The sequence below is a fragment of the Ictidomys tridecemlineatus genome, chromosome 1 (genome assembly GCF_052094955.1).
Source record: "Ictidomys tridecemlineatus isolate mIctTri1 chromosome 1, mIctTri1.hap1, whole genome shotgun sequence".
Lineage (NCBI taxonomy): Eukaryota > Metazoa > Chordata > Mammalia > Rodentia > Sciuridae > Ictidomys > Ictidomys tridecemlineatus.
In genome coordinates, this window is record NC_135477.1 from 53049847 (window position 1) to 53065587 (window position 15741).

General features: G+C 38.1%; 2 protein-coding genes across 4 annotated transcripts in view; both read left to right on the plus strand.

The window, feature by feature from the left end:
* Positions 1–2971, plus strand: part of Slc25a16 (solute carrier family 25 member 16) — a 41832-nt gene extending 38861 nt beyond the window's left edge. For 2 of the 3 annotated variants that reach the window (XM_078041262.1, XM_021726779.3), the window contains one exon: positions 720–2971. In XM_078041262.1, the coding sequence (XP_077897388.1) occupies positions 720–876 (157 nt within the window). In that variant the 3' untranslated portion in view covers positions 877–2971. Of the gene's footprint in view, positions 1–691 lie in introns of all 3 variants that reach the window. The other variant, XM_021726782.3, reaches the window with a different exon arrangement.
* An 8862-nt stretch (positions 2972–11833) lies between these two features.
* The window catches only part of Dna2 (DNA replication helicase/nuclease 2), a 41136-nt gene continuing 37228 nt past the window's right edge, over positions 11834–15741 (plus strand). The window contains exons 1-2 of the mRNA XM_005325970.5: positions 11834–12002; positions 13983–14165. Coding sequence (XP_005326027.3) covers positions 11929–12002; positions 13983–14165 — 257 coding nt within the window. The 5' untranslated portion in view covers positions 11834–11928. The remainder of the gene's footprint in view (positions 12003–13982; positions 14166–15741) is intronic.

Here is a 15741-nt window from a genome sequence, read left to right on the forward strand (position 1 = left end):
TCAATATAAAAAAATTAAAAGGGCTGGGGATGTAGCACAGTGATAAAGAGCCCTGGGTTTGTCAATCCCCAGTACTCCCCCCTAAAAAAGAAAGAAAGAACTGTTTGAAACAAGAAAGACTTTATTGCTGAAATCTGAAAGAGAGTCTTTCAAACTTTAGTTCTAAGCTCACCAGCTAGTTACAGTATTTTAAAAGTTGAGCTATGCTGGATAGGGTCGAACATTCTTGTAAGCCCAGCTGTTTGTTTGAGAGGCTAAGGCAAGAGGATCATACATGTAGGGCCAGCCTGGGCAAGTTAATGAGACCCTGTTTCCAAAAAAGGTGTGGAGGAGGTAGGGGGAGCTGGAGGAGTAAGTAGCTAAGTAGTAGAATACTAGCGTGTGCAAGATCTTGAGGTTGATCCTAGCATTGCAAAAAGAAACAAACAAATACAGGGATTGCCTCAATAGTTGTGAAATAGTGTTGTTAGTTAACATCATAGATGTAGCACAAATGAAATACATTGTTTTAATGAGCCTTCAAATTTATGTACAAAGCTTATATTACACTTGATTGAAATGACTTGCTGTTTCATTGAGAAGTTTTAGCTTATTATAACACTTTTCAAAAGTTATTTAACATGCCATTTTAGCTTCTTTTTAAAATGCTATTATGGATCCTGAAATTGTGTCTTTATGAATGGGCAGAGAGGTGTCATCATTTAACCATTGTCTTTCAGTACCATGCGGGAGACTATGAAGTATGTCTATGGACACCATGGAATTCGAAAAGGATTATATCGTGGTTTATCTCTTAATTATATTCGATGTATTCCCTCTCAAGCAGTGGCTTTTACAACATATGAACTTATGAAGCAGTTTTTTCACCTCAACTAAAAAAAAAATTGTGGTTTGTGGTTTATTTTCCTTAATAAACTCTCAGAGAAAAATAAAATGTTACTTTAATTGTGAAGCAAACATTACTTGAAGGGGGATATTTACCCTGTCACAGGAACCACTGACTTTACTACTTGATTTTTTTTTTAATTCACAAATCAAAATTGCTTTTGATGCCAATATCCTTTCTTCTGCCAAACATTATACCTTTGAACATTGAAAAAAATATTACTAAGCTGATGATGCTAATCATAACAGGTTATTTGAGACCATTTTAAAGTGTTATTTGGGAGCAAAACTAACTTAAAATGGAGCTTAAGAGGTTGCCATTAGCTTTATCTTACTATTCCAAACTTCTTCTTTTTATTTTTGCAGTGCTGGGGTCAAATCCAGCACCTCACACATGGCAGGCAAGTGCTCCATCCCTGAGCTAAATTCCCAGCCTCTTGTTCAAAGATTTTAATTGTAATCATGATTTTTTTTTTTAAGGCTGAGAATTGAGCCCAGGGCCCTATACATGCTGAGCATGCACTTGATCACTGAATGATTGTCCAAGCCTGTAGTCATAATTTTGTAAAGAGTCTTTGAACAGTTTTTTTATATTATAAAATAAACAAGTTTGATTATATTGCAGTAGAACAATAAGAACTGAATTTTTAAGTTCTATAAAATATAGCCAGCATTCAAGTATTATTATTTCTCTTCTTATGAATGTGTTTCACAAGATAAAAGAACACTTTTCTTTTTAGTAAAATAAATATTGTATTTAAAAGTAGAAACTTGCTGGATGCAGTGGCACATACCTTTAATCCTAGTAGCTCGTGGGGCTGAGGTAGGAGGATCACAAGTTCAAAGCTAGCCTCAACAGTTTATTGAGGCCCTAAGCAACTTAATGAGACACTTCTCAAATTAAAAAATTAAAAGGGCTGGGGATGTAACCAGTGGGTTCAATCCTCAGTATATCCCCCCCCCAAAAAAAGCAACAACTAAAGACTCAAGATGGGTATGTTGGGACACATCTGTAATCCCAGTGGCTCCAGATACTGAGGCAGGGGGGTGGCAAGTTGAGTCCAGTCTTGGCAACTTAGGAAAAACCTGTCTGAAAACAGGAAAAAAGGTCTAAGTATGTGATTCATTGGTAGGGCACCCCTGCAGTCAATCCCCAATACAGCCAAAAAAAAAAAAAAAAAAAAAAATGAGAGAGACTAAATAATCATCAGGTTTTGCTCAAATGTTATGACCAGGTACTATGAGGCATTTACATGTGTTTTTAAAATTCAATATATTTTCCAAAGGCAGTAATAATAAACCCGAATATCTTTGCTCTCAGAAAGAGTATACTATAGATTTGTTCTTATTAGATCATTTGATGTCTACTGGAAAATTTATTTAAGTGGACTGTGAAATATACATTAATGTAGATGTGTGAGTATCAAAGAATGTGCCTAAGGTATTATGTCATGATGATACATCAAGTAGTTCTTCCATGTAAAGTAATTTTATTACAATATAAATTTAAGTAGAAAAATAAGATATGGTCTGATTGTTATCTTTTATATTAAGAAAACATTTTAAATGTAATAATTCCATTTACTGTATTTAGACACTTTTTATGTTTTGTTGTAAGCATGACAGAAATGGGCAGGGAACAATTAAAATTCTATATTGAGAAATAGTAATTTGTAGAAATTAATGTGATTTTTAAGACATTAGAAAAGTTGAAAGTGTTATTTCTGCATCAATTATTACTTTTTGCTTAAGAGATTTCTTGTCATACTTCAGTAAAAATTTAATGAACTGGTTTCATTTTCAAGTCTTTATTTTAAAAATAAATATGTATCTTTGTATGATTTGTAAGTGTACCAGCCAGTAGAAACACATGTGTTTCTAAAAGTATTTTGTATATTTTCATTTCTGGGGCACACTGTAGGTAACTGTTATCATGAGATCTTGAGATAATTTAAATGTATAAAATAAGTATCTCAGTTATGTTATCAATTAAAGGGAACTGCAGATATTTTTAAGTAAAAAATTGCATTCTATGTCTGTTACAGAATACACAGGATATTGAAAATAAATTTTATTCTTGTTTTGATGGTTTCTTTCTTTTGTTTACATTATTGAAGCACAAACGTGAAACATAAGCAGTCAGAATGGAAGAATATTTAAATATTCTTTGTATTTTATTTATTTAAGATCAGTAACCCAAAGTGCATTTTCCTAGGTTGTGTGTTTGTGTGTGTGTGTGTGTGTGTGCGCGTGTGCGTGTGTGTGCGTGCGTGCGCCCGTGTGGGTTACTAGGGATTCAAACCAGAGATTCTCTACTGCTGAGCTCCATCCCCAGCCCTTTATTTTTTATTTTTAAGACAGGGTCTCACTAAATTGTCGAGGCTTCCCTCATTAAAGTTGTGGTCCTCCTAACTTGACCTTCCAAGTATCTGAGATCACAGGTGTGTGCCATCACTCCTAGTTTAGTTTAGTTTCCATTTGAAGATTGTCAATTTTTTTCTTTTTGTCTCACCAGGCCTCTTTTCCTGCCTTTCATTTTGTTTAGCTCTCTGGTCTGTACAATGGGTCAATGGTCTGATTAGGATTGATGCGTGCCGTAGCACCCCTAATTCTCAATGGTTGCCTGTGTGTAGGTGGAGAAGTTATTGGGTGTACATAATAATATCTTGCTCCATTTTCCACCGGGGTACCGAACATGCATTTGTTTCCCATATTGTACACCAGCTATACCAGCACTGTAGGGGACTTCCCTTGGGAGGCCAAATTTCACACAAACTCATTTGGATACTCAAAAACATCCAACACTGGGTATCTGTCTAATAAAGTATGGGTTGCACTTTATGATAACTACTTGTTTACCTATGTTCTTCCCCATAGTTGTTTTCCCAAGGTCAGAGCCATATCCTTGCCCCTAGTGAGGAACAGAGGGTGTGGCACTATAACAGTGCTCAGTAATATTTATTGGTGGGAGAAGGAAGCCTCACTCCCATTTTTAGAGACCTATCCTAATTGGGATAAATAAAGCACAAATAGTCCAAGAAAACCACAATTTAGAAATAATATATTTTCTTTCACAGAAATGTTGTATTGCTAATTTGCCAATATGAGTGGTAAATTAGGAAACCTATATTATACAAGTAATGCATTGCCTGGCAGAGTAGGCCAATCATATCTGACACACTTGTTCAGCAGCTACACACTTTTCACAGTTCCTCAGATATCTTCTTTGAATATTAGACATTGTGTTAGGCACTAGAAACCAGTGATAAATAGTAATAGTCATAGATGGGTACAGTGCCACACTCCTATAATTTCAGTAACTCAGGAGGTTGAGTCAGGAGGATAGCAAGTTTAAAACCAATCTCAGCAACTTAGTGAGACACTGCCTCAAAAAAAAAAAAAAAAGTCCTGGGGATGTGGCTCAGTGATTGAGCACCCTTGGGTTCAATCCCCAGAACAACAACAACAGCAAAAGTAACAGTCGTGTATTTCCTTGGGACTTCTTTTATGCCATGCTTTATTTTAAGCAATTTTTATGCTTTAACGCAATCCCTATAATAATGCAATGAGACACACACTATTTACTATTCTTTTTTTTACGGATGATGATAGTCAGGGCCGGGGAAGTTAAGTGATTTGGCTAGGTTCACATGATAAGTGGTGGATCTAGGATTTGAATTCAAGTTAGTCTGAATCTAGAGGGTAGTGTTCTAGTTATGTTGCTATATGCTAACAATTATATCCTGTTCAGATGAAACTTAAGCATGTCTTTTTTTTTTTTTTTTGGTACTGGTTATGAACCCAGGGGTGCTCAACCACTAAGCCACATCCCCAGCCCTTTTTTGTATTTTATTTAGAGACAGGGTCTCACTAGGTTGCTGAAACTGACTGAACTTGTGATCCTCCAGCTTCAAACATGTCAATACATTTGAACATGTTAATAAACATAAGCCAGTAATAAAATGAGTGCAGTTTGTTAAAAGTGCTTACAAGGGGGTAAATACTCAAGGAGGCCACTTAGAATGGTTGAGAAAGTGTTTCTTTGATGTGCAATACATACTATAACCTGATACGTGAATGATAAAAAGGAATCAGCCACGAAAAGAGATACATGGGAAGAATGGCCTTGTTGAAGGGAACAGTAGGTTCAAAACTTTTTTTTTTTTTAATATTTATTTTTTAGGTGTAGATGGACACAACACAATGCCTTTTTTTTAATTTGATGTGCTAATATTTTATTCAGGTTTTTTACATATATGGTTTTGAGCGATATTGGTTTGTAGTTTTTTTCTTGTAATAGTTTATGTAGTTTTGATACAGTCTTATACTAGCCTCATGAACTGAATTGAGATTTATCTTCTTTCTTGTACTGGAGAAAACTTTACTTAAAATTTTCAAGTAGCAAAAATAATTAGATTCTGATCTTTTGGCAACTCAGAACAATTATAGTCAATGCATTAAATAAAAACAACCTACCAGAACAGTTACCTTTTCAAAAACAGAACTACTCTGAATTACACAAAGAGAAATTTTCCTTGAATAAAATTTAAAATATTACATACAATAGAAAGGAAAGAAAAATATCATATTTTTATCAACTTGGTACTCTAGATTGTTTTTTAAGTAAACATGAGTATGACAAAGAAAAACAAAATAAAACAAAAAAATGGTGATGGATCTCTAAACAATCAGAATTAAGCTGCTAATGGAGTAAAATCCCAGGTGCTTATGAGATATATTTTACATGTAAGGTTTTATTCTGTTAAAAAATAAATTTTCTGGGGCTGGGGATGTGGCTCAAGCGGTAGCACGCTCACCTGGCATGCGTGCGGCCCGGGTTTGATCCTCAGCACCACATACCAGCAAAGATGTTGTGTCCGCTGAGAACTAAAAAAAAAAAAAATAAACATTAAGAATTCTCTCTCTCTCTCTCTCTCTCTCTCTCTCTCTCTCCTCTCTCACTCTCTCTTAAAAAAAAAAAATAAATAAATAAATAAATAAATTTTCTTTTGATAGAAAGATTTTTCTGAACGTATAGACACTTTTGCCACTTTCTTGCCTTTTTAGAGACTACAAAAATATGTTAAAATGCCTTGATTGTTCATATAATTATTTTAATTGGGGCTCTGAAGATGGAACCCGGGCCCTGCCCCTGCAAGGAGAGTGCTCTACCTCTAAGCCACAATCCCAGTCCAGGAAACTCTTAACCTGGAAGAAAGGTTGGCTTGATAAGGGAATTGTCTGAAGGCCAGTGTGAATGAAGCATTATGGGTGAAGGAGAAGCAACAAATGTACTTTAAAAAGAGACAGCCGGGTGTGATGGTGCACGCCTGTAATCCTAGCTGCCAGGGAGGCTTAGGCAGGAGGATTATTATTTCAAAGCCAGCCTCAACAGTTTAAAGAGGCTTTAAACAACAGTGAGAGCTTGTCTTAAAATAAAAGGTACAACACACAAATTAAGACAAAGGCCAAAACATGAGGGCATGATGGCACATGCCTGTAACCCCAGTGACAGGAGGCTGAAACAAAAGGATCACAAGTTCAAGTCAGCCTTGACAACCTAGTGGGAAACTCTCTCAAAACAAAATAATGAATGTGGGTGAGAATGTAGGTCAGAGGTAGAAGACCTCTTGGTTAAATCCCTACGAACACACACACACACACAAAAAATACACAACACATGAAATCATGTAGAAGTCTACAGGGTGTGGCAATTTTGTCTTTTATTCTAAATGCAATGGGAAGCTACTGACGACTTTTGGCAGGGAAGTAAAATTTTTTGAATATTTTTTATTTATTTATTGCAACACTGGGATTGAATTCAGGCTTCTGCGTGCTAGGCAAGCAAGGTCCCACTGAGCTACATCCTCACACTTTTTTTTTTCTTTATACTGGGCATTGAAGCCAGGGGCACCGAACCACTTCCCAGCCCTTTTTGAATTTTATTTACAGACAGGGTCTCCCTAAGTTGCTAGGAACCTTGCTAAGTTGCTGAGGCTGGCTTTGAACTTGTGATCTTCCTGCCTCGGCCTCTGGAGCCACTGCAATTATACTTGTGCACCACCATGCACAGCCTTAGCTCTTTATCTAACTAAGTTACTGAGGGTATCACTAAATTGCTGAGGCTGATCTTAAATTTGCCATCTTCCTGAGTAACTGATTACAGGAGTGTACCATCATGCATAGCTTGATGGAAATATTCTTACCAATGTATTAGCAATTCAAGTCTAGTGATACATAAAAAGCCATTACCAATTTGGGTTTACTCTGGAAATGCAAAATTTTTTTAACATTCAGAAACCAACGGTGTAATTTCCCATAATAACAGAATGAAGGAGAAAAAAACATGATTCTTAAATAGATGCAGTAATTGCTGGTCACATTGGTATGAACCTGCAGTCCCAACTACTTGGGAGTCTGAGGGGAAGGCTCTCGAGCCTAGGAGTGGGAGGGAGAGACCACATCTAGTCTCAAAATAAAATAAGAACATGGAACCTTCAAACAAAATTGCCTACTTATCAAAATATAATTAAAATATTAAAAACTTGGAAATATTAAAATTTTAAAGAAAGAATCTCCTTAAATTTTGTTCTACAGAATGACAATAATGTGGTAAAAAGATAAAGGGAAGAGAATATTTTGTGGTCAGGTAAATTTGGTACATATTGTGATAAAAATTCTAGATTCCTCTGAACTTTATATATCATCCCTGCATAGTTTTGCTGTGCTTTTGAACTTATTTTATAGCCAAATTTTATTTTTACATAGAGCATCTATGTTATAGTTTGGATCTGGAATGTCTCCCAAAATGCATGTGTTGAAGATGTGGTCCTGGATGCAGCAATGACAGAGGTAGAGCTGTTGGGAAAGAATTGGATCATGAGGGCTCTAACCTCATCAGTGGGTTAACCCATTTGATGAATTAATAATTTGAATCAAATGTTGGGAGGAGGTGGAAACTGTAGCAGGTGGGGTCTAATTAGAGGAAGTAGGTCACTGGGGACAAATTTGTGGGACTACATTTTGTCCTCAGCTTCTCCCCCTCCTTCTCTGTTTCTTAGAATCCATGAACTGAGCAGCTTTCTTTCTCCCCTCCCTTCTGCCATGATATTCTGCCTCACCCCAGACCTAAAGCAGCCGCAAGAATTGAAGCCTCTGGAATTCTGAGTCAAAAGAAACGTTTCCTTCTTTAAAATAAAAAAGAGAAACAAAGAAGGAGCCAAGCACAGTGGTGCATGCCTGTAATCCCAGTAGTTTGGGAGGCTGAGGCAAGAGGATCATAAGTTCAAAGCCAGCCTCAGAAATTTAGTGAGGCCCTAAGTAACTCAGCAAGATCCTGTCTCAAAAAAGAAAAAGGGCTGGGGATGTGGCTTAGTGGTAGAATACTCCTGGGTTAAATTCCCAGTACCATAAAATAATAAGAAAAAAGAAAAAAAAAATAGCCTGAGATGTATTTGAGGCAGAGGGTATGCTAAGAATTGAATCAGGAGGGTTCTTTTTTAGTGTGGGGGGGTACTGGGGATTGAACTTGGGGGCACTTGACCACTGAACCACATCCCCAGCCCTTTTTTGTATTTTATTTAGAGACAGAGTTGAGTTGCTTAGCAGCCTTACAGTTTGCTGAAGCTGGCTTTGAACTCGTGATCCTTCTGTCACAGCTCTCCAGGCTCTGGGATTACAGGCGTGTGCCACTGCGCCCGTCCTCTAGTTCTTTTTATTTTTTATTTTGACACAGAGTCTTGATATATAGCCCAGGCTGAACTTAAACTTGGGATCCTCTTGCCCCAGCCTCCTGAGTTGCTGTAATTACAGGCATATGCTACTGTCCTTGGTAATTTGGGATGTATAAACAAATAAAAAGCTTCAAGCAGAAAAGAAAACAGTTGACAGTGAATTAATATTTGGCAATAAAGCATATACTATTGCAGATGCACCAAAAAGAAAGAAAAAAATAGATAAGCAGCTCCCCTCCCTTACACGCCCCCCCCCCAAAAAAAGAAAGAGAACAACAACTTATTATTCAGGGTTTGGCAAAAATGTTTTAGGTCACAAAAAACAAAAAGCATAGAAGAAAAATGGATAAATAAGAATACATAAGGAAAAAATAAAACCAGGAGGCTGAGGGTGTGTCCTAGTGGTAGAGTGCACATACAAGAGACCCTGGGTTCAATCCTCAGCACCCTCCCAAAAAAGCATACAAATGCCTAAATACCTTGTTAAGAATATAAATAGGCAACTAGGTGTGGTGGTGTATACCTCTAATCTTACCTACTCTGGAGGCTGAGACAGGGGAATTGAAAATTGGAGGCCAGCCTTAGCAATTTAGCAAAGCCCTCAGAAACTTAGCAAGATCCTGTTTCAAAGTTGAAAATAAAAAGAGCTTGGGGTTTATCTCAGTGGTAAAATATTCCTGGGTTCAATACCAGTACTAGGAAAAAGAAAAAAATCTGAATAGGCAAACAATAGACTAAGAGAAATTATTTGCAAAATGTATACGATAAAGGCTTGTAGCCATAATTTATAAAGTAGTCCTGCAACTCAATAATAAAAGGGCAATTCAATTTTTAAAAAATAAGCAAATGATTTAAACAAAGGAATAGTTTACAAAGGAATATATGCAGGGCCTGGGGATGTGGCTCAAGCGGTAGTGCAATCGCCTGGAATATATGCAAATGACCAGGGACAAGATAAAGTACCTGATTAGTGATTGGGAAATGTAAATTAAAACTAAAAAGATTGACAGTATCAAATGTTGTATGGGACATGGAGAAACTGATTCTCATACGTTGTTGGTAATATAAAATGTTATAATCACTTTGGTTAAAGTCTAGCGGTTTCTCATTATCATAACTATAAACTTATTCATGATCTAGATATTCACCCAAGAGAAATAGGAGTTTATGGCCATAAAAAAACTTATATAGGAATATTAGTAGCAACTTTATTCAACTTGGTAAACTACTACAGTGCTAGTGTCCACCTACAGGATATTGACCAAGTAAATTGTGGTATATTCATTGAATTCAGCAATAAAAAGAATCAAGCTGCTGATTCATTTTTAAAAATATGAATGAACAACAAAAACATGCTGAGAAGCCTGACAAAGAATTGTATATACTGTACATAGGGTGTGCTTGCATTTATGTGAAGTTTTAGAATAGACAGATTTAATTTCTGGTGAATAATAATAAGTTTAATGATTGCCTCTTCATAGGGATAGGCATGGGAACTGGCAAGGGGGAACTTTTTGGGATGATAATAACATGTCTTAATAAAGATATGGCAATTTGAGATGTATAGACAAGAGAACTGCTTATCTATTTGGGTTATACACTTGTATTTGTCAAAATTCATCAAATGGTGCATATGAGATTTGTGTATTTTATATAAAGTTTAAAATTTACATAAAAGGCATAAGAAGGGTTATAGCTCAGTTGGTAGAGTGCTTGCCTCAAATGCACAATTCCAGCATCACAAAAAAAGAGAGCTATAAACAAATATTGAACTTTAGTTCATAATTACACTAAAGTATTTAGGTATGAAATGTAATGTTGTTTGCACTTTTGAAATGCATTAAACTTGAATTCATGGATATGGAGAGATGAATAAATAGATATACATGTGACAAATCAAAGACAGAAAAAATAATAATTGTTTATGGCTGTTTATTATAAAATTATAACTTTTCTGTACCTTTTAGAATTTTCATTATAATCTATTGAGGAAAAAGGAATGAATATCAGGGAGGCAAGACTGGAAGGAACCAGTACCGTTATATTTCCAGCTTAGTGACTACAGTTAATGCCTATAAATTGGAGGGATTGTGCTTGGGAACCAAGGCCTCAGCATGTTCTAAGTTTGTGTTCTACCACTGAGCTAAGCTCTCCAGTTGAAGACAATTAATTTTTCTTTTTTCTTTTTCTTTCTGGCTCTAGGGGTTGAAACAGGAGGCTCCACCACTGAACCACGTCTCCAGTCTTTTTTTTATTTTTATTTTGAGACAAACTTGCTAAATTGCTGAGGCTGGCCTGGAACTTGAGATTCTCCTGCCTCAACCTCCTAAATTGCTGGGATTACAGGTGTGTGCCTGGCCAAGGTTAACAGCTTTTTAAAATGGGAGAATACCGTGGTGGCGCAAGCCTGTAATCCCCGCAGTTTGGGAGGCTGAGGCAGGAGAATTGCGAGTTCAAAGCCAGCCTCAGCAATTTAGTGAGGCCCTAAGTAACTTAGTGAGACCCTGTTTCTAAATAAAACACAAAAAAGGACTGTGGATGTGGCTCAGTGGTTAAGCGCCCCTGGGTTAACTCTCCAGCACCCCCCACTCCCCCCAAAAGGAGATATATGGGACGTTAGTACAGTATGGCAGCAAACCAATAGCGAGGGTAAGATTGATGGTAAAAGAGAATGAGGAAACAATTGATGAAGTAGCATCCTTCAAAATGCTGGAGGCCTTGAGGTTCTGAGTTCAAGTGAAATGATTGCCCATTGACAGGAGGAACACTTTAATTAAACGTGGAAAGAGGTTATGAGACGGGCAGATATTAGCAGTTTTTTGGATTCAGTCTTGGCATGATGAGTCAGTTCCTATCTGATTGTTTCTATTTTTCTCTGAATTTTTCATTTGAAAAAGGAGAAGTTGTTTCTCCATGAATGCAAAATTCCCAAAGCCAACAGGGACACCTGGTTTTGGCCATTTCTAAATGGTTCTGTTCAAACGAAAAGCAAGAGTTGGGCATGGCTTGGGGTGTCAAGAGCGTGGTCAGGGCACTTAGTCTTGGCTGGATATGAGGATTTACACTTTTCCAAGCCTTAAGTTAGGGAGCAAAGATGCAAGAGGCCTGAGTCCGCCAGTTGAGGCACTCCACTTTGAAAGCCCCGGGCGCGCGAGGGGCGGCCCCGCGCAGGTCACTTGGGACCTCGGCGGGTCGGCGCATGCGCGTGGCGCCGCGCAGATTCGCGCTTCTTTATAGCTTCGGAGATTTAAGGGTGGCTTCTGGTTCCCAGGGCTTTACCTTGTGGCTGTATGCGGTCCCCGAGCCGAGGATGGAGCAGCTAAACGAACTGGAGCTGTTGATGGAGAAGAGTTTCGGAGAGGAGGCTGCGGCGCCAGAGGAGCAGTGAGCGGAGCGGGGCGGGGGTGGGAATTTAGCGGGAGATTTAAAAGAAAGACGCGGGAGAGGCCACATCTGTGCCTCTGCCGGCTGAGCCTGGCAGCCGACTGTCTGCGGGCTGCGACCGAGGGGCCAGGTTCAGCTCCGCCCGCGCCTGGCGAGGCTCCGGAGCTGGGCACCGCTGCGCAGGGCTTTTGGGAGAGCCACATTGGGCCTTTGTGTGAAGACTGGCGCCCTGCAGTCATTCTTTCCCTTGAGTTCACCTCTTTCCCGAATGTGGGGAGTTTCGGGCACCCGAAATGCCTTCCTAAAAGGAAACTTAAAGTGTCTGATGTTGAGTTGGAGGAATTTATCTCGGGAAGGAGTCTGCATCCTCAACTCTCTGGTCGGGGAAACTTCACGATCATGAAAGGGAATTATTTTAAGTAGTAATAGCAATAAAAAGATAAATTATTGAGAGATATTTGCATTAGGGGTTTTGATCAGCATTACTTTTTTTTTTTTTTTATTTGGGGTTTATGCCAGGGACACTGAACTAAATCCCAAGTCCCCTCTCCCTTTATTTTTTGTTTTAAGACAGGGTCTCTTTAATTTGCTTAGGGCCTCGCTAAGTTGCTGAAGCTAACCTTGAATTTGTGATCCTCCCATCTCAGCCTCCTGAGTCGCTGGAATTACAGGCCTGCGCCACCAAGCCTGGTTCACCAGTACCTTTTGAGAGAGTTTTTAGGCTTTGCATCCCATTTTAGATATTAATTAGTCTGAGCTAGATGGGGGAGTTAAGTAAACAAAATGATAGAGTGTACAGTCTGGGTGACAAAGATACAGTATTGTGTAATTGTGACAAAGATACAGTATTTGGTGTAATTGAAAGAGAGAATGACTTTGAACTCCCGTAGTCTGACAGAAAAGACTTATGAGGAGAAGGTCCTTTTCCAGAGAAGTTATTGTCCATGATTTCAGGTAGCTTGGACCAAGGGTAAAGTTATTTTGAAATGAACTTTCCCATTATAAAACAAATAAACTTATGAATTACTCTATAAAGGAATTTAATACTTAATACTCAGGTATTAAGAGGTGGAGTCTCAATGTTTTGCTCAGGCTGCCAGGAACTCCTGGGCTCAAGAAGTCCTCTTATCTCAGCCTAGGAGTAAGTGGGATTAGTAGTGGTGCCATCCAGTTTATTTATTTATTTTTGGTGGGGGGTGGGCACCAGGGATTGAACTCAGGGGCCTCCCCACTACCCACATTTCAGCCCCCTATTTGGATTTTATTTGGAAACCGGGTCTCACTGAGTTACTTAGCACTTGCTTTTGCTGAGGCTGGCTTTGAACAAAATTGTGATCCTCCTGCCCCAGCCGCCTGAGCTGTTGGGATTACAAGTCTGCACCACCATGCTGCAGTTTATTCTTTTTAAAAATATTTTTAAATTGTAGATGGACACAATACCTTCCTTCCTTCCTTCCTTCCTTCCTTCCTTCCTCCCTTCCTCCCTTCCTCCCTTCCTCCCTTCCTCCCTTCCTCCCTTACCCAGTGCCTCACACATGCCAGGCAAGTGCTCCACCAGTGAGCCGCAACTCCAAGTTTATTCTTGATTCTCATAGTGACGAGTGTACCACAAAACTCAGAGATTAAATTGGGAAAGGCCATATCATAAACACTTTTTAAAAATTTACTTATTGATTTTTTGTGGTGCTGAGGTTTAAACCCAGTGCCTCATGCATGCTAGGCAAGCATTGTTGTTACTGAGCTGCACACTCAGCCCCTATAAGCATGTTTTAAATGGCATGGCTTCTGGGAAGCTTTTATAATAGGAATTTTTCCAGTATGCTTTGCTCAGTTTTAACTATTTTAACCAAAGGTCATTGTGATTCGCTCTCCAGAAGAAATAAACCTAGAAAACTAAAAGATTGACTTCCAGATAAAATAAATTGAATGACTTCTTATGTCATGGTTGTACTGATATAGTTTTGTATGTGTATGCTTTAGATTTCAGAAGAAGAAGGAAGCTTCCTTTCCTAAGACAATTCTGAGCCACGGAATGGATAACCGCTACCTGGTGTTAGCAGTCAATACAGTACAGAATAAAGAAGGAAACTATGAAAAACACCTAATCATCACTGCTTCCCAATCCCTAGACTATAAAGAACAGTGCATCCTTAGGAGTGACTGGTAATTTTTGTTTGACTTTGAGCACTGATTTGGCAGAGTCTTAAGGGTACCATATGTACATATTTTTTTCAGTGTTGGGGACTGAACCCAGGGCATTATACATGCTAGACAAGTGCCCTAGCACTGAACTATATCTCTAGCACTATCAAATGCTTTTGTGAATATTACTATAATGTTATTGTTAACAAGGGAGTAGATTTGAAACTGACTTAATTCTACATGAAAGTTGTTTCTCTTATCCAGGTATCTCAAGTCTCTTGTTCCAAAAATTGATTTTTATTGTCATTTCAAATCATGATCAGGTCAAGTGTCCCTTATCCATAATGCTTGGGATTAAAAAAGTGTTTTGAATTTTGTATTTTCTCAGGTTTGGGAGTGTTTATTCTAACTTTGGCTCTTTGTCTAAAGCCTTTAGAAGCTATAGATGTACTGAAAGTCTTAAGAATGAGAAGATTAGTTATAAAAATCCCAATTCGTAATTAGAGCTATATATTACACTAGTAAATATTTGATAGCTTTTGCAGTAGACTTTGCTAACACTAAGCAGTTGTTTTTGTTTGATACTGGGGGTTGAACCCAGAGAGACCTTATCTCTGAGCCATATCCCCAGCCATTTTTAAAATTTTGAGATATGGACTTGCTAAGTTGCTTAGGGCCTTGATAAATTTCTGAAGTTAGCCTCAAACTTGAGATTGTCCTGTCTCAGCCTCCATAGTTGGATGGGATTACAGGTGTCACTATGCCTGGAGTTCCTCTTTTGGGATGTAAGGGAAGCCCTTGATTATTCTCTGTTTTTTTTTTTTTTATTTTTATTTTTAGTTGTACATGGACACAATATCTTTATTTTGTTTATTTTTATGTGGTGCTCACACATGCAAGGCAAGTGCTCTGCCACTGAGCCACAACCCCACCACCCCCACTCTGGTATGTTTTATGAAAGGGGTAGAGTGACTAGGAATTTATCCAGAAGACTGTGTCCTGGTGTTCAGATTTTTAAAGATACTCAGAAATTTAGAATTACTTATTCAGATGAAGTGTGTGTGTGTGTGTGTGTGTGTGTATACTTATTTTGTTTTCCCTTTTTTAGGGGGGTGATCAGTGTTACTGAGGATTGAACTTAATGCACTCTACCCATAGAGGCACACTCCAGCCCTTTTTAATTATTTATTTTAATTTTATTTATTTAATTTTTTAAGTTGTTGATAGACCTTTATTTATTTTTTTATTATGTATTTATATGTGGTGCTGAGAATCAAATCCAGTGCCTCACACGTGCCAGGCAAGTGTGCTACCACTGACCCACAGCCCCTTTTTATTTTTTATTTTGAGAGAGGGTCTTGCTAAATTGCCCTGGCTGGCCTTGAAACTTGTGATCCTCCTGCTTTGGCCTCCTGAGTAACTGGGATTACTTGCTTGTGCCACTGCACCTTGCTAAAAAGTATTCTTTTGAAATAGTGGTTGTTTTTTCTTTTGGTACTGAGGATAGGGGTGCCCAGGAATGCTTTACTACTGAGCCACATTCCTAGCCCTTTTTTATTTTTAATTTTGAGACAGGATCTCACTAAGTTGCTTAATA